The sequence below is a fragment of the Aegilops tauschii genome, chromosome 5, assembly GCF_002575655.3.
Source record: "Aegilops tauschii subsp. strangulata cultivar AL8/78 chromosome 5, Aet v6.0, whole genome shotgun sequence".
Classification (NCBI taxonomy): Eukaryota; Viridiplantae; Streptophyta; class Magnoliopsida; order Poales; family Poaceae; genus Aegilops; species Aegilops tauschii.
The window spans coordinates 32,947,315-32,971,339 of record NC_053039.3 but is presented as its reverse complement, the minus strand read 5'-3'; the positions used below and the strand labels follow the sequence as shown (position 1 = coordinate 32,971,339).

General features: G+C 41.8%; 2 protein-coding genes across 5 annotated transcripts; both read right to left on the bottom strand.

Annotated features, from left to right (window-relative positions):
• Window positions 1-6,241: 6,241 nt before the first annotated feature.
• On the bottom strand, window positions 6,242-8,716 carry LOC109780425 (uncharacterized). The gene is made up of 2 exons (XM_020339015.3): window positions 7,321-8,716; window positions 6,242-6,473 (listed from the first exon to the last, which is right to left on the bottom strand). The coding sequence occupies exons 1-2, from the start codon at window positions 8,597-8,599 to the stop codon at window positions 6,418-6,420; spliced, it is 1,335 nt and encodes a 444-aa protein (XP_020194604.1). The 5' UTR covers window positions 8,600-8,716; the 3' UTR covers window positions 6,242-6,417.
• A 4,055-nt stretch (window positions 8,717-12,771) lies between these two features.
• On the bottom strand, window positions 12,772-23,598 carry LOC109780424 (uncharacterized). Of its 4 annotated transcripts, none has more exons than XM_020339011.4 (33): window positions 23,134-23,598; window positions 22,897-23,010; window positions 22,690-22,811; window positions 22,535-22,614; window positions 22,366-22,453; window positions 22,003-22,156; window positions 21,853-21,907; window positions 21,683-21,770; window positions 21,520-21,597; window positions 21,218-21,338; window positions 21,039-21,145; window positions 20,869-20,957; window positions 20,706-20,793; window positions 20,127-20,214; window positions 19,990-20,044; window positions 19,828-19,909; window positions 19,665-19,742; window positions 19,480-19,521; window positions 18,958-19,071; window positions 18,810-18,854; window positions 18,647-18,700; window positions 18,494-18,571; window positions 18,199-18,405; window positions 18,023-18,105; window positions 17,689-17,940; window positions 17,517-17,600; window positions 16,460-16,615; window positions 15,988-16,110; window positions 15,132-15,873; window positions 14,869-14,990; window positions 14,664-14,699; window positions 13,791-13,873; window positions 12,772-13,343 (listed from the first exon to the last, which is right to left on the bottom strand). In XM_020339011.4, exons 2-29 carry the CDS (start codon window positions 22,988-22,990, stop codon window positions 15,429-15,431), a joined length of 3,150 nt encoding a protein of 1,049 aa, XP_020194600.1. In that variant the 5' UTR covers window positions 22,991-23,010; window positions 23,134-23,598; the 3' UTR covers window positions 12,772-13,343; window positions 13,791-13,873; window positions 14,664-14,699; window positions 14,869-14,990; window positions 15,132-15,428. The 4 variants fall into 4 exon arrangements, with proteins under 4 accessions (XP_020194600.1, XP_040244662.1, XP_040244663.1 ...); XM_040388728.3 differs by having other exon boundaries at window positions 17,689-17,937; XM_040388729.3 differs by lacking the exon at window positions 18,958-19,071.
• Between the last annotated feature and the right edge of the window lie 427 nt (window positions 23,599-24,025).

Here is a 24,025-nt window from a genome sequence, read left to right as displayed (position 1 = left end):
GTCATAAGATCTGCATCCCGGTCCGTCTTTCTCTTACGGCTTCTGTAACAGTACGGGTCATTGTCCTGGGAAAACCCTACTTTCCACGGAACTTTGCCTTTGCCTCGTACACGTCCTCCGTGTTCATCATTCCCGAGGGCTGTTGTCAGTGCGTCTTTCTCTCTGTTGAACTTGATCAAGCCCTCTTGAGCTTGGGTCATTGCGTCAATAAGGGCTTGGGTGGGAGAAAACTGTCTCTGCCGGTGAACACACACCCCTGTCTCCGGGTCTAGCGATCCCCCATGCCCGTACCACCAGCTTTTGGCCCTTGGGTCCCATCCCTCTGTACCTAGAGGGATTCCTCGCACCCTCAGGTCCTCCTCCATCTTCTGCCACCTAGGCTCCGAAAGGCGGTATCCTCCTGGCCCCATAATATGATGGAACTTTTTCTTACTCGCATTATCCTTATTTTTTTCGATATTTCCTTGAAATGCTCCGATTGCTTTTGCCTCACAAATTCTGGCCAATCATCTTTCAGTTTCTCATGTTGTCCATTGAAATCCGGAGTCTTGCCCTTGTTGACATAGTCACGGGTTAAATTTTTCTTGAAGTTCCGGAATGCTTCGCCCATCCTCTGAAGAGCGAACTCTTTAACTAGCCTCCTCCTCTGACGTCCACCCGGAACCTCGTTACCGAATTCATCGACTTTGTTGTATTCCGGAGGTAGAATGAAATGTTCCATAAGCTTTCTCCAGCAATCCTTTTTCGTTCTCTTGTCGACAAAACTGAAACCAAGACGTGCCTTCTTTGGCTCCTTCCATTCTTGGACGGTGATCGGGACGTTGTCTCTAACAACGACTCCGCATTGGTTGATAAACTTTAAGGTGTGCTGTAGGGGCTTGCCGGTTTCACTGACAAACTCAATGGCATATGTTTCTCCTGTTTTCATCGCCTTGGATTTGCCACGCTTTGTCGTACTCGATCCGGAGGGCTAAAAAAAGAAAGAGAGTCGCGCGCGTTAATACATATGTATTCACATTTCAGTAAGTTTGTATCACGAGAGGCTCAATGTATATATATACCTCGCCGGAGGTGGTTGCTACTTGCAATTCGAGATCGTCGGTTGTTGACGGTTGACCTCCGTCGACAATGTCCGTTCCTTCACCTTCTTGATCATCGACAATCTCTGTTCCACCGTCAAGGTTCAGAAAAGAAGAGACTACATCCTCTTGTTGCTCATATTCTGAGCCCGGCACATAAGGAATCTCGTTGTTGATGATGTCCATTAAATAACGTTCAGCCTCCGGATCCCTAAGCGGCTCGGTTCTATCGTCCGCCATATGTCACTCCTGCATGTAGTAAAAATTCTTTAAGTATAAAGGAATTAAAAAATAAGATTAAGGGGACATAGGGGAGGAGGAATTAAAAAATAAGATTCTTTAAGTAAAATTCTTTTTTTTCTTCTTCTTCCTTTCTTCTTCCTCTTTCTTCTTCTTCCTTTCTTCTTCTTCCTTTTTCCTTTCTTCTTCTTTCTTTCTTCTTCTTCCTTTCTTCTTCTTTCTTTCTTCTTCTTCCTTTCTTCTTCTTCCTTTCTTATTTCTTTCTTCTTCTTCCTTTTTCTTTTTTCTTTCTTTCTTCTTCTTCCTTTCTTCTTCCTTTCTTCTTCTTTTTTTCTTCTTCCTTTTTCTTTCTTCTTTCTTTTGGTTTTCATTTGGTTTTCATTTTTTTTCTTCTTCTTTCTTTCTTCTTCTTCCTTTCTTCTTCTTCCTTTCTTCTTTCTTTCTTCTTCTTCCTTTTTCTTTTTTCTTTCTTTCTTCTTCTGCTTCCTTTCTTCTTCCTTTCTTCTTCTTTTTTTCTTCTTCCTTTTTCTTTCTTCTTTCTTTTGGTTTTCATTTGGTTTTCATTTTTTTCTTCTTCCTTTTTCTTTCTTGTTTTTTCTTCTTCCTTTTTCTTTCTTCTTTCTTCTTCTTTCTTTTTTTCTTCTTCCTTTTTTCTTCTTCCTTTTTCTTCTTTCTTTCTTCTTTCTTTTTTTCTTCTTCCTTTTTTTTCTTCCTCCTTTGTTTTTCTTCTTTCTTTTTTTCTTCTTCCTTTTTCTTCTTTCTTTCTTCTTTCTTTTTTTCTTCTTCCTTTTTTTCTTCTTTCTTTCTTCTTCTTCCTTTTTCCTTTTTCTTTCTTCTTCTTCTTCCTTTTCCTTCTTCCTTCTTCTTCTTCTGCCGGCGCGCGGAGGACGGCAGGCAGGGCCAGCGGGCGGCGGGCGGCAGGGCGTCGGGCGGCGGGCGGCAGGGCGTCGGGCGGCGGGCGGCAGGGCGTCGGGCGGCGGGCGGCAGGGCGTTGGGCGACGGGCGGCGGCCGGCGGGCAAGGGCAGGGCACGGGCGGAGGCGGCGCTCACTGGGGACGGAAGCGGCGGCGCGCAGGGCTTCGGCGTCGGGGCAGGGCTTCGGCGTCGGCGTCGGGGCAGGGCTTCGGCGTCGATCGGCGTCGGGGCAGCGCTTCGGCGTCGAGAGAGAGGAGAATGGGAAATGGCGAAACTGCTAAGTGCAGTATTTATAGACGCACCTTTAGTCGCGGTTGGGGAGGAGGACCGCGACTAAAGGTACCCTTTAGTCGCGGCTGGCCACACCAACCGCGACTAAAGGGTACCCTTTAGTCGCGGTCCGCCTCCCCAACCGGGACTAAAGGGTTTTGGCGCCGCTTTCGCTCCCGCGCAGAAAGACCCTTTAGTCGCGGTTGGGGACAACAACCGCAACTAAAGGGTACCCTTTAGTCGCGGTCCGCCTCCCCAACCGGGACTAAAGGTCTGTGCTGGAACTGGCGCGGTGCGGTGGGATGTTTAGTCCCACCTCGCTAGTCGAGAGGCTTCGACAGTGGTTTATAAGCGCGGCTGCGCTCACCACTTCGAGCTCCTCTCAAATGCAGGCTTACGGGCCTATTCTGTCACTATGTGCCTGTGGGCCTACTGGGCCTTCTGCGGGCCTGAATCCTGGCCCATTAATGGGTTTCTAGTCGTATTCAGGCCGTGGTGGCCCATTAGGTGGCATATTTTTTATTTTTTGCCTGTTTTTTGTTTTCTTTTTTGCTTTATTTATTTTGTTTCTAATTACTTATTTATTTTACTTTATGATAATTATTTTTGCTATTAAAGTTTCTAATTACTTATTTATTTATATTATTAAAATTTATTTTATTTTGTTTGTACTTATATATTTTATTAAAGTTTATATTATTTTGTTTTTCCTCTGTTTATTTTATTCTTGTTTTTCTTCTGTTTTTTCTTCCTTTTTTCTTCTGTTTTTTTCTTCTGTTTGTTTCTTCCTTTTTCTTTTTTTTCTTCTTTTTTTCTTCCTTTTTTCCTTTTTCCTTTTTTCTTCTGTTTGTTTTTTTCTTCTGTTTTTTTCTTATGTTTTTCTTCTGTTTTTCGTTTTTTCTTCTGTTTTTTTCTTCCTTTTTCCTTCTTTCTTCTTCTTCCTTTTTCCTTTTAAAATCAGAAAAATGAAACTAATTCATTTTAAAATCTTAAAAATACAATTATATATCAAAAATCTTTGAACACTCTGTCGATCTTTCTCCATTGTGTTCCATCAGCGGGGTGTCTCAACTCCCCGTCGGACTTACGGTCCTCTTTGTGCCATCGCAACGACTTGGCATGCTTTTTGTTCATGAACAGACGTTTCAACCGTGGTATTATAGGAGCATACCACATCACCTTGGAGGGAACCCTCTTCCTGGGTTTCTCGCCCTCAACATCGTCACCAGGGTCATCGCCTCTGATCTTATAACGCAATGCAGTGCATACAGGGCATTCATTCAAATTCTCGTATTCACCGCGGTAGAGGATGCAGTCGTTAATGCATGCATGTATCTTCAGAACCTCTAAACCTAGAGGGCAGACAACCTTCTTTGCTTCGTACGTACTGGCGGGCAACTCGTTATTCTTCGGAAACATATTCTTCAACATTTTCAGCAAATTTTCAAATGATGAGTCACCTACACCTTCCTGTGCCTTCCATTCTAGCAAATCCAGTGTGCAGCCCAGCTTTTTCAGACTATTATCGCATCCTGGATACAACGACTTTTTGTGATCCTCTAACATGCGATCCAAATTCTCCCTCTCCTTGTCGGTTTCGCAACGTCTCCGTGCATCAGCAATGGTCCGACCAAGATCATCAGCGGGCTCATCATGTGCCTCTTCTTCACCTTCACCTAACCCTTCCCCACCTTCAGCATCATCCTCCATGAAAGTATCACCGAAATGATCATGATAGTTGTCATCGATATCATCCCCTTCTTCATCTTCTTCCATTCTAACCCCTCTTTCTCCATGCTTGGTCCAACAATTATAGCTTGGCATGAAACCGTGCCGAAGCAGGTGCAAGTGAACGTCTCTTGAGGAGGAGTAACCCTTCTGATTCTTACAGACAGCACATGGACAAATAATAAAACCTTGCTGCTTGTTCGCATTTGCCACTACGAGGAAATCTTTCAAACCCGTAGTGAACTCGCCGGAGACTCGGGGACCGTACATCCATTGCCGATTCATCTGCATTATTATTATATAAAGTATATAATTAACCATCATGCATTTGTTAAACTAACTAGCTAGAAATAATACAAATTAAACAATGAACTACACACATGCATATTTTATCAATGACACATGAAAGGTTCAAGTTGCTAACCGCGATCGCGGAGGAAAAATAAATGAGAAAACAAGTGTGGCTCGGACACTTCACATCATGTTTGTTTCAGGCTCTCGGGCATTTCATCAAACACCTTGTGTGCATAGGAGGAACCAAAAGCAAACCCACCACCCCCTTCTGAAAATTATGAAGTGAGCTGAGTGAAGTGAAGTGAGCTGAGTCCTATATATAGGGATGGGCCTTTAGTCCCGGTTGGCCTGGCCAACCGCAACTAAAGGCCTTCGGGGACCTTTAGTCGCGGTTGGCCAGGCCAACCGGGACTAAAGCCCCTCCCGTCCGCCAGCTGGATGGGCCTTTAGTCCCGGTTGGCCTGGCCAACCGCGACTAAAGGCCTTCGGGGCCCTTTAGTCCCGGTTGGCCAGGCCAACCGGGACTAAAGCCCCTCCCGTCCGCCAGCTGTCGACCGAGCGCGCTGGGCCCAGATAGTTGGTCGCGGGTCTCCTCCCAAACCGCGACTAAAGACCCCTTTGGTCGCGGTTCGATTGTTTTGGGGACTAATGGGGGCGTATGGAAGCCTCTTTTTCTACCAGTGAATGTTTTAATTTGGTCTACTATTAGTTTGAACCTTTAATTTTGATTTTTGTTTTTATTAAATCTACGTACTCTTTTAGACTCATTTTTTAAGTTTTGAAATGTACACCTTTCTTTATTTCTGCTCACTCCTTATATCCCACTCGCGTTATAATTTGTTCCGTACGTACCTATCAAATACCTATCTCAAGCTCAAAACGTTTGATACGGTTCATAACAAAAATTCAGAGCAGCAAGCAATAGCAACAAAGCATCAGTTTACACTTAACAATGTTATACTGCTACCACTTGGAATAAGTGGGTAGCTATCTCAAAAACAATCAACAACTCAAAAAACAATGTTATACTGCTACCTGCTAGCAAGCTGCGGCTATAGCAATTTCAGCAGCAGCAGGGCAAAAAAGCGCAACTGCAATCAGCAGCAAAAAAGAAGAAGAAACACGCGTGTAGGTGTAGCTTAGTAATCAGCGGCGGCAGCAAAACACACGGAGCCACATCTTGTCATCTCTCGCGCACATGAGAGGCAAAGCACGCCATGCTCTCTCCCCTTCGATCTCCTTCCTCCCCTCCTCACTACCGAGGCCCCCATCCCCTCTGGCTACCTTCCTTCCCGTGTTGGAGTTCAACGAATCTGTTGAGTACGACTCGACTTTTTCCATTCATTTTGTAAATGACTAGCCTCTGAAACCGCAGACTAGCTTTACACACTGCCTGTGTTGACGACATCAGTTTAGAACGACGAGCAAACGGAAGGTATAATTTTAACAAAAGGACTAGTAAAAACTAGTAGGACTAAAAAGACATGTAGAGTGGGAAAGCTTCTTCTGCAGGCCAATCTCGCTATGATGAAGACTGTGGCCTGGGAAAGTAGAGAAATATTAGGGGATAAGGTAGGGGCACCAGTTTTCATCAAGCGGCAACTACGCGATCCTTCCTAGTAACAACTACTGGCAATGCAATGCAATGTATTCATCAAATATTATATGAAGTATACGCACATTTTATGATGCAATAATGTAAATAACACTGGTAATGCAATACCGCCAAATTCAAATTAGGAGTACAGAAAAATAAGATATAACCACATGCAGAGAAGAATGTCCTCAACATTATTACAACCCCATACGAGCGAGCATACAAAGTGTCCCGGTAAAACACTCAGATTAACTATTATAAACCTTAACCTTCACCAGGTTCGGTAGACGCAGTTCATTTCCCGCCATCACCCGCAGTTTGTTCCCCAAGCATCAGTGTGCCACGAGTAACTTCATTCATGGAAACAGAGAGTAAACAAATCAGCTCTTTGATAAGATAAATAGTAAATAGATAAAATTAGAAATGCTACAGAATGTAGTTGCATCTTCTACCAATTCAAACAGCAACAGGGAAAAATCTTCATGTTAATTATCACACGCTAAGATATGATGCTAGAATAAAACAAGATACAAATTAGGGGAGGAATCAGCACAAGTTAAGTTTCATTTTATTCACTGTTAAATATTAACGTTTACTCATTTCAGCGCAAATAAAAAGAATTAATTTCACGCGACTCGGTGCAAAAAGAATTAACCATCACTCCATTCACGTCCCTGTTAAATCAAGAGATCCAATATTCCCTAAATTATGGCAACGCAAAGCCAGAAATTTCATGGGAATGACCTTCTTGTGGCATCTCATTCCAATGGTTTGTTCTCAGGTGGACCCCAACCATATGTTCTCTACTGCAGTACCGCTTCTGACCAGTTCTGACATGACACTGGACAATTGTCATGTACTCCACTTGTAATTGAGAGTGAAGTTCAGTAGGTAAATAAACTCAAGTGTTTGATTGGTTTCTTGGAATAATGATGCACTTGAGGCACTACAACAATCTTCAAGCGAGGCAGAACTTAGGACATGACCGACAAAAACACTACATAGTTGATTTCACATCAGTATATCACTACAATGTTAATTCTCCTCGGTAAGCATTCTAAGGAAATTCATTGTCACATTGGGCTCAGTAGTTAACAATTGCAAGTCTTGCAGATTTGGCAAAAAACAAATATCTTAGCGGTTGCAGCTTATACAAGTAATCACAGGACATGGCATTTGACGCTATATTATAATTACCTGGCATAGTTGTCCCATTCAGGCAGGTAGCTGGAGATGAGATCCTACAAGGAAAATACTTGAGCGACAAGGCGGTGCTCCTTTCAGCCTCAATCTTAGCCATTGCTCGTACTTGCTTGTTGGCCATGTCAACAGCAAGAAGCCATGCCTTAGGGTGCCGGAATTTGACCCTGGTGATGAGGTAAACAACAGTACCTTGGTCATTCAGGCTGAGAACAGGCTGACATGTCCAGAGATTTTGCAAGTTTCTCTCTGCAGCCTCACTCTTACGCAGCATTCCACAGCGAACCAATCCAGACCGCATTGCTGTGTCAATTCGGATGGCAGATGCCTTGACAGTGAAGTCGATTATCCAATCGTCGGGATCGCCGGTGATGTTGCAGTTGGTATATGTGGTGAGTGCCCAGTCATCAATTCTGATATTGGGGCCCCTGGTTTCAGGGTCTTTACCAGGAAGACGATCGCCGGAGACTTCCAACTCGACAAACTTGAGGCAATCCCCCAGGACAGCAACGCTTCGGTAAGGCTTTGGACAGCAAACAAGCGCATAGCCGCCATGGCTTCCCAGCCTTACCGGCAGCGGCACAAGGCGTACTTTGTCGTTGTCGTCACGGAGCACGTCGTAGAGCAGTATTCCGTGCCAGAGATCAACCCAGCCAACGAGTCCCCTGCTCCCGATGGTGATGACCGAGTTGCCATGATGCTGAAAGTGGCCAAGGACATCGTCAGGGGGGAGCGGCATGGGGAAGGGTAGCCGCGGCGAGTCCACCAGCACCTTCTTGGAGGTCCAATACCAGTCCTCGGATTTGAAGAGGTAGAGCACGAAATTGTAATATGAGGTTTGAGACAGCACGGCGATGGTAAATTCGTTGCCGCGGGGGAGGACGCCAACCTCATTGTCTGTGAACAAGTGAGGGTGAGGGTGCGGGAGGAGCTTGAGCGACGGACCTGTGGAGCTAGCTGACTGGTAGATGAAGTAGTCGCTCATCTTCTTTGTGATGTTTATGGGTGGGGGGCTGCGGCCCATGGCGATGCGGAGGACAAAGAAGCAGTCCACAGCGCAAAGGATCTTGGGTTCCTGGAAGAAGACATGGCCGAGACGCATCCTCTTGCAGTGCACGGACAGACGGGAGGGGATCGGCGGCTGAGCAGGCCATAAGGAAACCATCATCTGATTGCCTGTAGTAGTAAAGTCTCGGGCCGTGCTGTCGTTGGTGCTGTCGTTGGTGTCGTCGATGTACGCCCCTGAATCGACGAGGACGCAGCAGCCGGACGCCATGGATGGCAATTTCTTTGGATTTCTCTCTCTCTCTCTCTCTCTCTCTCTCTCTCTCAGGTTAAGTAAGGGTTGGGGACGGGTGGGGGCTTGAAGCAAGAACAAGGACGGGAGGAAACCCTAGCTAGTATATCCAGGCCTCAAATCCAATCTATAAACAGCCGAATGGGCTAATGGCGCGACATGGGCTTGCAGCCTGCTAGAGCCGACGAAAGAAAGAATCAAGGATAAGCTAGCCAGCCCAACCCTTCATCACCTCTGGCTTTTCGGTTTTACGGGCTTCGTACATTGGAAAGCATCACGTTCTGTTCTGGTTCCTCGGAAACCCTTGAGCCCGGAATATCCTATTCGACGCATAGTCGACATTTCGCAATGAGCTAGAAAGATTTTATCGACCATGAAGAACACTCAAATGGCAAAACGAACAGTTTTTTTTTTGCGGGAAGGCAAAACGAACAGTTCCGGTTAAATTCCACCAAAGTATAAAAAGAAGAGTGACCCTAATCACCATGGCCAAATTCTCCTTATTTTTAGCGTTATTATTATTATTATTATTATTATTATTATTATTATTATTATTATTATTATTATTATTATTATTATTATTATATATAATATTGTATGAGAATCTCTCTTTCTAAGTAATGCTTTTTTTATTGCTGTCAATTTCCATTTGTTTAGTACGAGATCGCTTCACACCTCGCGGTGCTTGCACCTCTCGACTATCAAAGTTCTGCTAAAAAACCTCGTACGAGAACTTGTATAGACAAGGATTTCCCACGACACATCAGTTCTTCCATACCAACTTAACTGCGCAACGCTGCTAGCGATCGAGCGGTAACCTGGGCCAGCCATTAATATGTTCAGGCGTTTTCGGTTTTGGGAACCTTCTAGAGTTTCCCAGCCGAAGGTTACTAAACCGGTTTTCCGGTTTCTTTTTTCTTTTTTCTCTTTTTTTTCATTTTTCTGTTGATTTTTTCCTTTCTTGTTTCTTTTTTATTTTCCAAGTTTCAATTTTTTTTATGTTCATGTTTCAAAAAATTGTTTGGAAACTTAAAAAACTTTGTACTTTTAAAAAAGTTCATTTAAAAAAATGGTGATGTTCTCAAAGATTGTTCATGTATTCAAAAAAATGCTTCCGTTTTTCAAAAATCATTTGGAATGGTTTTGTTCATTTTTTCGAAAATATTCAGGAATTTTTAAAAAAACTCGTTTTCTAAATTTGTTCACAATGTCAAGTAATGTTCGTCTTTCAAAAAACGTTCAGAAATTTCAAAAAAAAATTGTTTTCGAAATTTGTTCACAGTTTCAAAAAATGTTCCTACATTTCGAAAAATGTTAATTTGTTCACAATTCAAAAAATGTTCACGAATTTTCAAAGAATGTTCTCCTTTTAAAAATTTGTTCACAAATTAAAAAATTTCAGGTTTTCATAATTTTTTCTCAAATTCGAAAAGTGTTCAGGAATTTCATAAAATGTTCATGTTTTTTAAAATAATGGTTGCCTTTTTCAAATTTGTTGTTGTTTCAAAAAGTGTTTGCATTTTTTCAAAAATTTCTCATTTTTCAAAATTGTTCCTATTTTTTCTGAAGTGAGATTTCCAAAAAAATGTTGAGTCTTTATAGATTTAATTACTTATCTAAAAATTGTTCATTTTTTAAAAAAGATACTTTTGTGAGAAGAAAATTACATTCAAAATTTTAAAAAAAAATCGCTGAGCTGCCAATTTTACTCAACAAATCTATGAACTACAGTGGCATGTGACATGGTTCTCTCGCGGGAGGTCATGTGTTCGGTCCCACTAAAACACATTTTTCAGAGAAAAAAATGTAACCTTGTCTTTTGTGTTTTGCCTTGCTGTCCGTTTCTTTAGAAATCACGTTGTAGATAGTCAACATAAGTCATCTGGTCAGAGTGGCAAGTGACGCGCGCTTGTCTGCATCACATCGTGGGTTCGATTCCCACAAGGGGTCGTGTTGAACTTTAATCGCGCGTCGCCCAAATGGGCCTGTCCAGGTTAGCTACCTCATGTGCGAATCCTCGACTGTTTGCCGCAGTAAGCGCAATATAGGAGGTACCCTTGAACCCTTTATCCCCGTCGTCTCCTTCCCTCCCACCTCCCCACGCGAAGAAGGCCCACGGTCAAGCACATAGTCAAGTACATTTATGTTGTCGGGATTCGTGACTTGGGATCTCGCTTCCCACAAAGGAAAGCAGGAGAAGCAGTGCTTCTCGGCTATAGCGACAACGACATGTTCGGCGACATCGACGATCGCAAGAGCACATCTCCAGCCATTTTCTTCCTCGGGGATAGCCCCCTTTGTTGGTTGTCATAAGTAGAGGGGGTGCCCCACTCATCCTGCCAAGCTGAGTACATCGCGGCCACAACGGCCGCTTGCCAGGGCGCGTGAGTGGCATGCCTGTTGGCTGAGATCACCAGCAAGGAACTCCAGACGCCACTGCTTCAGGTGGACAACAAGTTAGCGATCACACTATGCAAGAATCCAGTGCTCCATGACAAAAGCAAGCACATTGACCTCCACTACCACTACATCAGAGAGTGCGTGGAAGAAGGGAGGATGACTGTTGATTTTTTCATCGGGACTGATATTTTGACCAAGCCTTCGGGACGCATCAGATTCATCCAGACGTAGGCAGACTAGGTTTAGGGGGTGAATGTTGGAATAAACCCAGGCCTTCCTGTTTTGCTGCTGTGGCAACGCTTTTAGCTAGTATTAATTTTCAGTTTCATCAGGTTAGTTGTGTTCCTTTGTTAGCCAGGACCCGAGGCGTCCCTCTTATCACTGGTGGGATGGCATGACGCGTAGTTAGGGGGCCACAACCCGTTCTTCAGTTGTACTCCAATAAGTACCTTGAATAGAAACCAGAAAAGCAGGCGCGCGAGATAAAACCTTTTGTTCTTTCTTCCTTGTCGCAGAATTGAGTCCATGAAGAGAAACACAGGAGCCAACATGTCAATCCAAAGCTGGAAGTGGTAGCAGCATGACCGGTTGCAAATCTGCCCACGTTATCTGTGGCGAGGCCAACCCGGGCACACCTCCACGCGCAATGATGGTACTGCACCTCGACTGGCATGGCACATTCCCCTGCTACAGCAAGCCCAGCTGCATTTGGCTCCCAGGGCAGGGCCACGGCTTTGCCCAGACGGGGTTCTTGACTTGCTCCTTCTCCGTGCTTTCGCGTGGTAGCCCTCAGGGATATGGTCGTTTCGATCTGCAGCAGCACGAGCCCTCTGGGATATGATCGTTTCGATCGGCAGAGACACAACTGCTTATGGTGTGCTGCTTGATATTGGGGATCAGGTCTGGGTGAGTGGTTTTTTTTTTGAACAGTGAAAGGGCCCAAGGCCCAAACTTCATTGGATAAGCATCAAAGCATAGATTACAACAGAACCCAACATAAAAAGAAAATAACAAGTAAGTCCCCGACTTTTACATGGAGGACCCCAAACTGAGAGCAAGAAACGCGATCGAGTCCTTGACAGCCGCCGCCCGGATTTAACCTCGCCGCCGCCGGGGACGAACCACTTGTTGCGACGAAATCGCCGTAGAAGCATAACCTGCTCCGCATGGCCTCCGAGTTGCAGCTGACACTGCCTCCCATAAGGCACGCAAGCCGGGAGGAATAGAGTCGGCCGCCACTCGACCAGAAGAAACAGAGCATCGGTAAAGACCGGCAGCCAGCCAAGGGCGCCGTGGCTCCACCAAGGAATCCCGTGCTGATAAGCTCGAACTCGATCTGCAGGCTTCAGATTTCTGCATCCACCCCCATGATGGCCTGAAAAAGCAAGCAACAGCAGATGGTTGCCCTCGAGATCAGGGAAGATAACAGGCTTATTGGAGAGTGAGACCTCCTGCCAGATCCACTCCTATCTGCTCCCGTCCTCCATGGACGACAAGCTCGGGAGGAACCCGTCGAGCACCGAACGCTGCCTGGACGCGTCGATGGTGAGCTCGAGAACGACATAACACCAGACACCCCGAAGGCAAGACTCTCTCGACTACTAGATTTACTACTACTATATACAGAGGGGGGCCAACCACCTATCCCATCCTCACGCCAGACGGCAGAGCCGCCGGAGAGAAAAAGGGGCGAAGTCGGAGCAAGCAAGACGACTCTCAACGCGTGCGAGTGGGACAGGAGATGCTCACAATGTACCAACGAACCACTTTCTCTTTAATACCAGAGATACATGAAGAATAAATTACAGAACAACATTTCTAAAAAGAACTGACTTCCAACCATCTAATGACAAACGACCCACAATTTCATTTAGAAACTGGAGTTCCTCCATCGTGTGCCGCAGAGATGTGCTCCGCAGTCCACACCGCAAGGATGGACAACACCATCCCACTCCTGCTGGACTGACAACGGATGTGGTATCATAGTTCTGCAAGTCACGGAGCACCGGTGAGATTGTGCAGCCACCGGAGAGCCCAAAGAAGAGGGGGCAAACAGATTCGCTAGACTACAAAAAAACAGCCCGACTCCCATCAAAAAACCTCAAATGGTGTTTCTATCTAGCACAACAGACGGCTGAATTCATGCATAGCCACACAGGTTGGTCCTATCCATAAGCATGATCGTCGCACTGAACAAAAACAAGGTTCATCAGGGCATGCATCCACAAATCATGGTGAATTTCCGCAGCCCTTGCCCGCAGAGCTGTAGTGTTGCCTGCAAGCACAGGTTCAGCAGGGCATGCATCTCCAGATGCTTTGAAGCCTGCGAAAATTGAACAGGCAAGTATTGTAACTCAGTTATAGTAGAGACATTATATGGAAAAATGAATGGCAGAAATTAGTTCATTAAAGTTGCGACATCAACTGAAAACCAAAGTTGCATGTTGGCTTGGAGATTCAGAACTGAAAAGACACATTTGGCAAAACAAATGAATGTACATCCGAGAGCCATAATCACCACATTCACAAGAAAGATAGAATTGCATGTTCCAGTTGACAGATCAACCACCAGCTGCTTGGCGGACCTTTGTGGATTGGTGGCAGCAAACAGTCCACACCACCACCACCCCCGCGAGAGGAGTAACCCAGTCATTGATTACGCTCATAGCTCAATAACTCAAGACATAATCATCAAAAGAGCACAGCCCTATAGCATTAGCCTACTCGACACGATCAGGGCTAACGCGTTTAGGGTGCGTTTATATATTACCTTGTTTCTTTCCAGGAATAGCATTCCTTGTCACTCTTCATCCTCGGATTTGAACTGCAATATCTTCATCCTCAATTTTGTCGCTGCACAATTATCACATATATCACATTACATATCAGATTTTTTTCCTAGTGCTAACAGAAATTTAGATGTATATATATTAAATACAAATTAAAACTCAGAGCCTCTTTGATTTGTAGGATATTGAAAACGTAGGAATAGAAAAAGTGTAGGGTTGGAGTGGCATGTCCACTTGAATCCTATAGGGTTAACAATGAAGTGTTCGATGCCACAGAAAAAAACAAAGAAATTGTAAAGAGGTTGAAGTGGATGTTAGATTTCATATGAAATGTAGTACAAAAGATTCCATAGGAAAAATTCCTATGGGATCCAATCCTATGAATCAAAGGACCAACATAGGGAAAAATCCTAAGGATTTCAATCCTCCAGAAATCCTATAAAATTCCTTTGAATCAAAGGAGCCCTCAGAACTTTTGCACCAGATGCTTATTATCTATGTAGTACAACATAGCAAGATGAACAAAATATATTAAATCATCTAATCACAGTTCTTGTTTTCCAGATTGTTTCATTACATGCAAGCCAACATGCAACTTTGGTTTCATTACATGTAACATAGCAAGATGAACAAAATATATTAAATCATCTGAATCTGAGGATGAAGAAAGTGACATTGCTGTTGAAGATTCAAATACTTCAAGATTTTCTAACATATCCTCCTCCTCAGTTTTATCACTTCACATTTATATATTTTGCGTACATGATACAAGAAATAAAATTAAATGATCCCATCATTACATGTAGAGCAAAAAACTTAATTACAATATGCAATATAATGTGAAGGAAACTCACTCTGAAGCTAAGAGCGCTTGCCATGCACGAAAAAATCTACAATGACATATAATACATTAACTGAGAAGAACAATATGCTACTCCCTCCGTCCCAAAATAAGTGACTCAACTTTGTACTAACTTTATACTAAAACTAGTACAAAGTTGAGTCACTTATTTTGGGACGGAGGGAGTATAAGATAGAACAAGAAACACAAATACTTACAGTCCATCCATGTTTGTGTCATTAACAATGTGTCGAACTAGTAATGCCAAATATTGATCGAGACGGCAGGCTAGCATTAAATGTATTAAGATCAGATCCTGGACGTCTTGACCATGAATTTTCTTCACAAGAACAAAACAAAATTCAGAACATGCAGACAATATCACAAATCATTTCGATGCAACAACTGAGCAAAACTAGCTAAACAGAATGTATGTTGAGGCCTTGAGAACAGAATAAACTAACAGAATTATTAAAAATACCTTTGTCAGTCTTAGAATATGCGAAGAGAAATGTCTACTAAACTGTAGCAGATGCCAGTATGAATCACTGTACACATTGACAATGGCACCATTCCTTGAAATGCAGAAGACATCCTCAAACAGAAATACTTCAATGACCTTGAGTGTCCAACCTTCAACACCGTTCTTCGGCTCAAAGTTCAATGGTTGATATTCTCTATCGCTGTTTGCCTTTAGTCCATCACAAATGCTATGTAGCAGGCAAAGAAACTGATATATGCTAACTGGCGGCATGAATGCAAAGTGTGCAGACATGTACTAAAGAAATCTGCGAAATGCCTTTGGGTCCTTAGACGGATCTGGTATCACCATGGTGTCAGTTTGAAGAATTTCCCAATATGGTGGACTATTGGAGGAGGATTGTTCAACTACAACATAGTAAGGATTCAGGAGTTCAATGTACTTTTTAAAATCTTCAGCCATCCCATCGACATCCGCATCATACAATGCTTGTTTGTCAATACGAAACAATCCATCTTTGATTCGCATGTCAGACAATTTCCATTCACCTCTCCAACAGAGTTTTTCCTTGTGCGTCTCAAGGATGTAGTTCAATAACCCACGAGCAGCTTTTCTACCAGCATATGTCATCAAGTACAATCTTCCTTTCCAACGAGGTGAAAAAAGTCGACGAAACTTCTTTGGAAGTTTAAAAGGCCTTATCAACTTGTTTAGCCTAGCATATTTCTTAAAAGACATGTTACTGCATTTGAGAAAAGAAAGACAATTATCAATTTTTGTTGGTTACTTGGTTGTAAGAATCTTTTAATATCAGACAAATAAGGTTCTCTTATTTAAGGCATTATAAAAAACTGACCTGGTTGGTGAGGGCAGACCCACAATCATCACAGATATACCCTCACGTATCTCTTGCTCAGATTTTCCGATATTATGTTCGATGAGGTATTGAGCAGCAGCACGTGATATATCAGCTTTAACCCTGGAATAAGATATAAATAACGTTAGAACAGAGACAATCAGTAACTGATGAGGTGCTACTCCAAAAATAGTAAAATGGGGTAATTTAAAGTAGGTGTGTACTATAACTACAAACAATTGACATTTACTAAGCAGCTTAGGGAGGTTTAGTGGAGAAAATAACTTATAATTGATGCAGGGACCAGGCTAAACAAACTTGAAACTACTAGATAAGAATGACAGTAGGTTGTTTAGTAAGATATAACTAGAATGAGATACAAATGTTAAATATGACAAGAAATGTATCAACAAGTGCGCAAAACATATAGCATTAGGATGAATCTATGTAACTTTCGAACATACTTACATACCTGTCACTGTCATGATAATGATCAATAATATATGCAGCAAGTTCTGGAGAATATTCTTCAATGTGCGAAAAAAGAATGTGCATATGCAAATTGTTCATATATTTAATCGCTTCAATTATGCCTCTGTAGAATTTTTTGGGTTCGTTGTTCCTAAACCTGCGTAAACATATGAAACATAGCACTTGTGTTCAACACAAAACGAAAAAGTCTGATCCACACCACCATGGCCAACATGGCCACTGCTGCATTACTCATGATATAAAAACATGTCTCAAACTTTAGGAAGGAGCAAACAAATAACATATAATACATACTCCCTCCGTCCCAAAATTCTTGTCTTACATTTGTCTAAATACGGATGTATCAAGTCACGTTTTAGTATTAGATACATCCGTATCTAGACAAATCTAAGACAAGAATTTTGGGACGGAGGGAGTATAATACAAGTACATCAGGAAAAATAACACTATGCACTACACTTCATAGCACCCAAAAGTCACCCGTCCAGATTACCATACAAGATAAAAATGAAATACCACTTGTGCAAATGCATTACCATCTTTATTCTTAATTCCATAAACTGAAACTTAGAGATAGCTAGATGTTACAAACATTGATAAAGCGGGATGAATGAGGAAATATCAGCAACGCGTTGGACATAAAAAATTCAACATGACATGGATCCAAGTACTGACAAAAATCTAGCATGGATTCCGGAAACTAGTAAAATGTTATAGACTTGGATCCTGGCGACAAACAAGACAGTGACATGATATACAACCCAATAGTGACAAAAACAAAGCATGGATTACAACGGTCAAGTACTAAAAAAAGTAAAGATAGGACAAATCAACAACCATGTTGAAATCATTGTGAAGTGGCAGTCCAGTACACAAGCAGATTTATTTCCAATCATATATGTGCATTAACATAGGAACTGAAACCAAAATAAAACAGCAGATGATCTTCTCTTCACCAAACAAGAATCAACAACCAACATAAAATAAACACTTGTTCTAACAGCAGACGAGTCAGAAGGAAAATGAATAAGCAGTACCTCTTGAGGAATTCAAGAACCAAATCATACAGATTGCCAATGGTGTCGTCTTCAGGATGTTTTAACGATTGGCTACTTTGAACCCTGGAAGTTTCCGCTCCAAAGTTAGAAATTGACATCATAATAATTTCTTAGCAATAACAGACTCAATGTTATTAACCGATAATATAACCTGTTATCTCTTGGATCCTCTGCAGTGCCTTCTAAAGGTTGGTCATCACGTTGGCCAGTAGAAGTAGAACTATGATTTCCGGTAGGATGAGAAGAAATATCTAGCTCTCCCTGTTTGTCGTTATCTCTTGTATCCTCTCCAGTGCCTTCTAAAGATTGGTCATCACGTTGGCCAGTAGAAGTAGAACTATGATTTCTGGTAGAACTATGATTTCCCTGTTTGTTTTGGTCGTTGGCCTTTTTCTTTCCCCTACTGGACATTTCACTTCGAAGTTACAAAATGATAATAAACTGTAATTTTTATCTCAGTAATGCATTAATGGTGCTAGTGATACCTTTTCTCCGCTTTCTCCGCGGCAATAAGATCTTCCCCAACTTTATTTGCTAGTGCATCCTTGTGTTGTAACCATTTGTTCACCTGTTATTTATATAATGTAAGCTTGTGTATGTCCAATGTTGAAACCATATTGTGACAATACATCATCTCTTGCATAATAAAGTACAAACCTACCAATGCTTTCTCAAGCAAGTAGCTGTAACACGCAAGCAATGAGTTCATGTCAGTCATGATGCCACTCGGACTGCCGTCCCATATTCTTCCCTCTTCACAATTACGAATATCAGAGCTTAACAAAGTTTTCTCGCTGGCTTCATCGAGAACAGCAAACAGAACTGCTGACGTTATCTTTTCTCCTTCCATTAAACGACTCCTAATGCCCTATAAGAACACAAAAAAAAGGAATAAAAACTATTTACTGATTTCATACTTACAGAACATGGTATAGAAGTCATGCAAAATAACATACCAACAACGTCATAGCAACACTGTCCCCTTCAGAAGATCGCTGTTCTAATATTCGCACAATGAGTTTTCCCTCAAGTTTCTGAAAATATATTTCAATTTCAGATAACTTTCTTACAAAATGGCGTGTAGTTACTGGTCATGTTGAGTAAAATACCTTAAATTTCATATCCTTTAAAGACAATATCTCCCCAGACTCTTCAGATGAGAGCTGAACAGCATAAGAAAAGGAAGAAAAGAGTTATTATATCTAAACCTAATTTACAATGCATGAGCAAACTATGAAAACAAGCATAAATAATTTGTTCAAAATAACTTACACTATCCCAACAATTACTAAATTCAGTTCTGTGTTGCAAAATGTCCTGCAGAAGATTGGCAAATGGAGGTTAACTGTGCGGAGTTTGACACACAAGTAAATATATAAAAACAATAAATAGATGGGAAAGATAAGGAAAAAAGACAGACCAATTCTTTGCTGCCAGAACTTGTATGATGAACATAATTATGCCGTCGAAGATTAAATGGTGAGTTAAATGCCAATAGACAATCTGGACTGATGCATTTATGTTCGCCTGACTTCTGCAGGATTAATAAAGAAAATAGTGAAAATCTTTACGAGCACTCAAACAAACAAAGAGTTAATCCACTAAATATCTAGATACAGGCCTGCTGGTTGGTAGCATTTGTGTCCTAACACAATATAATACATAGTGTCAAAAAACGTCTTATATTATGGGACGGAGGGAGTAGTGTGTAGCCGAGCCAACAAAAAATCCAGTGACAAGCACTACTAGTAATAGAGCATACTCAACTAGTCACTACTATAACTACACCTAATCAATAGTAGCAGTTTGTTCTTACACAATATAGTGAAAAACGTATCGTGTAGAAAATCAATACGAGCACTCGAACCAACAAAGATTTGTATTAGCTTCTTCCAGATAATTATTATCAGTTAGCATTGTATCTCATTTATGATGCACTTACAGGGTAGGAAACACTGGCCAAAGTTTCTCCGGCACCATCCACCTAAAAAATGAACGAGTGTGAAGTATAATCATATACTCAAAGAAAAACAATCAAGTGACAAGTAATTCACTAGTCACTAAAATTAGTACACCTAATCAATATGAATGGTGGTAGTGATATAAGAGATGTGACGATGATATTACACTGTCTAAACTTCTCCATATTTTGCCAGCATCAAATGAACTCAAACTTGGATCCAAAACAAAGATGCGGTTATTGCACTGCACGAAAGAAGGATAGAGGACATAACATATCAGGAAGGTTATTCAGTAAAATCTGAGACAATAACCTAACAAAGTATGATACCTTGATAGCAGTATGGAACTGTTTGTTCCAGAATATAACATGGATATTTGTTTCAGACAATTCCTCTTGTAAACTTTGCAAACTGACAGGTTGAAAAAAACAACAAATTAAGTTTACTGGAGTGAGAAAAACATGTGTAAACATAGTGTAGATATCTTGTACCCATGAGGTGTTAGTTCGGTATCATGATCTTTTAGGAACTTATCAAGTAACTCTCCTGCAAATGAATTACCTTTGTCACAATCTAAGGGATCAACACATAGAAAGAATTTTGAATAATGAATAAACAAAGTTCTCACTATGATCTTCTACCTTCAAATGAGAAGGTGGGCTCTCAGTTGTACAATCATAATACCTTTCTCCAATTGCATTGCAAAGATTGAGATCCTAAACATTTAAACAAACATAAATAGTAAATCATAGGCTAAAAGTATTTGTTAGTAACAAAATAACAAGAAATGTAACATTATTCCTGTGTCAAGTCTAAAGTGGTAATGAGTATACAAATTATTTATCTGGCTTCAGAAGTAGAGCATGTTGGAAGTTCTTTCTTCCTCGCGTACACAGTTATGTGGCTAGAAGGTTTAGTGTGCACAGCTACAACAGCTTGTAATGTATAGAGATATATAGAAAGTGACATGTGTCAAAAAAGGCGAAACGTGCTTAACTCCTAACTACCTAAGCAAGGTTTACTCACAAAGTACTTAAACAAATACCCACCTAAGGACATGTGTCAAAAAAGGTGAAATGAGAAATGTCATACAGCAACACGGATATAAAATCATAGAAGGAAGGCTGAATCTAATTCCAAAGACTAGAAAAGGTCAAGAAACAGTAGCTAGAACAACGACTCATGCCATATTGGATTAAGTGCATACCTCCGGGTCAGCGATGAAACCATGGTATAAATCAAAGCCAAAGTTCTCAAAAATCTCAAAGTCTTTCGTGATTTTTATGTTACGGATGCTGCAATATTACCACACAAGAGGTTATCAGAATATAAACCGCGTGAAGTAAGAAACTACAGATAAGCAAACTAACCTTTTGAAGTTCATTTTAACATCGACAGGTTGATGAAGGCATCCTACTGCTACAACCCATTCTTCTGGCCTCATGGTATAGGATTTAGTCTGTAAATTAAAACAGCCCATTAACAAATTAACATCATATACCCAAGACAATGTACAGAAGTAGAAACGATTCGATTAAACCTTGGAGGCCCCAAAAACAACTTGATGAAGATGGCCAAGATTTAGACTCAAGTTACAATCGAGTATTTTACTCAGGTCCACATCGCCTCTTAGAAGTATGGCATTGCCTGCAAAAACACAAGATTGACTAAAAGTAGCCCACAGGAGCTAATTTTGCATCACAATTGAGACACACTTACATAGTGCTACCAGCGCGGATGAGCCAGTCATATTAGGATAAATAATGAACCTCCGGCAGCCTTTAAAATCCACAGATTTTGCGACATAGTCATTCCCTTGTGTCCATGAGCTGTCCAAAACCTTTGTGAAAAAGTGAATCCGTAGTCAATTTAATTCGCCCATGCAAGCATCACATGACATTAATGACTTAAAAAAATGAGGAAATATATGATTGTCAAATAGGTTTCTAGAAAGGGCATTCAAACAGTAAGAACTGTAACTAGGGAAAGAAAACAAAGTCAAAATAAATAGCATAACATACATCATTGAAATGCTTCCATACAATAGGCTTGTCAACCTGATCTGCATTATTTTGTAACAGAAGCAAAGTTCCATGTAGCTGCATAAGAAAGCATGGAAGTTATTAAACATACAGATTTATTGAAGTACATGTGCAGAAAGTAACATAATAAAAGAAAAACCACCTGCGACACCACGTGAAACTGATTATTCCAGAACAGAGCACATACAGTTGTATTATTATCTATCATCTGTTGTTTTATAGACTGGATACTGCCATCTCAAAACAACAGCCACATATTAATCAGTAACATGAATAGAGACATATTAACATAAACAAAGCATCAATTCATACCCATATGCTGTTAACTGAGTGTGGTTCTTAGTAAGGAAGTCATCAATCAATTCCCCTGAAATGCAACTTTTTAGAAACACTGCAGTGAACATCATTTGCTAAAACGATTTACAAATCCATAATACGAATAACAAGACCAAAAATGCTCACAATTGACTGCCTCCAAATGCGATGTTGCACTCCCATCCACCTTTGAAGAACCGGGAGAACGACTCTGCACATCTGTCTTGGCTTTATGTGCAGCAAGACCAGCCAAAAGGGTGTCAAATGTATTTGTCCCTATGGCTCTAACAAGTTCTTCCTCCTAGACATCAACATGAATTAAATAAATCACAAGGTTCTAGTAAAAACATGAGCAAGAGAAGGTAATCACATAATCAGTACAATCAATCATCATGCTCCAATATCAGCAATCAGCAAATTAAACGAAATAAAGCAATAAAATTTTGTTGTGAAGCAAGCATAAAAGTAGGTGACATAGCAAAAAAAAAACAGTTCGCACTTAATATTTACCTTGGGATCAACAACATTAGCATGATAAACTTTAATACCCAATTTCTCAAATAACTGGAGTTCTTCACTGGTCTCCATATGCTCAACACTACAGCATCAACATGACATTAGAACACAAAAGTACAAATCCACATAAAAGGAACAAATTAACAAGTAACCAACTGAATACCTTGTGAGCATCATTTTACACTGAATGGGTTGTGCCAAACGTTTGAGGGTTTTGTTTGCAGTTCTCCTAGTTTTCGTCCCCTGTGAATTGCATTACACATTAGCAGCCCAACCCCAACCATAAAACTATTCGATTGCACGAGATTGAAAACAAACCTTGTGAGTGGCCTTAGTCATAAAATAATCAGAGACACGGTCAATAAGTTTCTTCTCTGATATAGTACAGACACCATACCCTAAATTTAAGTTGAACTCGCCCAATAGAATTAATGAATTACCTGTGAAGACAATCTCATTCTTAATTCAAAGTAATAATAATCATTCAAATGTAGAAGAATGTGCAGGTGATAAACTAATACTGACATAAAGCTAACAGTGGGGATGAGTTATTGTCTTTCTGACAGACAATAGTGGGAAACAGTCCATTGAAGGCAATGGTCCTCGTTGTATAATTCATGGCGGGCGGGGAGGGAGCAGCTGTGTAGAAATAACAAACACAAACTAACCCCGGTTAATTTAAGCTAACCCACGGCACATACGAAACGTGAATCACGATAACAACTTGAGGAGGAGGGATTAGGACGAATCGTTTGGTCTTACCGGTCAGACAGTGCAGATGGGAATGGAAGGCGACGGTCGAGGCAGATCGTGGAGGTCTTGAGGTCGAGGCAGATCGCGGAGGTCGTCGGGCTCGAGGTCGAGGCAGATCGCGGAGGTCGTCGAGCTCGAGGTCGAGGCAGATCGCGGAGGTCGTCGAGCTCGAGGTCGAGGCAGATCGCGGAGGTCGTCGCGCTCGAGGTCGAGGAAGATCGCGGAGGTCGTCGAGCTCGAGGTCGAGGAAGATCGCGGAGGTCGTCGAGCTCGAGGTCCAGGCAGATCGCGGAGAATGCGGCCGGGTCGCCGGCGTGCGGATTGCGCCAGAAGCGAGCTAGATGGAAATGTGGGTCGTCGGCAGGATGAACGGGGGTCCGGCAAGGGAGGGAGGGAGGGGAAGCTAGAGGCGGCGGAGACGGAACCCTAGGTCCTGTAGGCGATTGCAAACTCAGGCCAACCAACCGATGAGTCGAGAACTATCTTCTTTCTTTTTTTCTTTTTCTTTTTTGAGGGGTAGTCGAGATTGGAGAACTATCGATCGATCGATTGGGATGGAGTTTTTTTTTTATGCCCGTGCTGGGCTGTGGTTACAGTCGTTTCTTTTAGATTTTTCATACTAGCAAAAGGGTCCGTATGGCAAATTGAACTCAGCACCTACTGGTCTCCCCTCTCGCTATTTAGTTTTTTGAGGCAGGAATCAGGGATGTGGTATGATAAACCTCCAGATTTCTTGGTCCCTCTTATTGTAAAGGATATGATTATTAATTAAATAAAGTCGCTAAAGTTAAAAAAAGGGTTCCTATACTCTTGACGGCGCCTGGCTACGACGTGGAGAAAATCGATCCCCTACCCTCTCCGTTCGCTGCTGCAGCTGGTGTCTTCGGACTCACGGCTAACG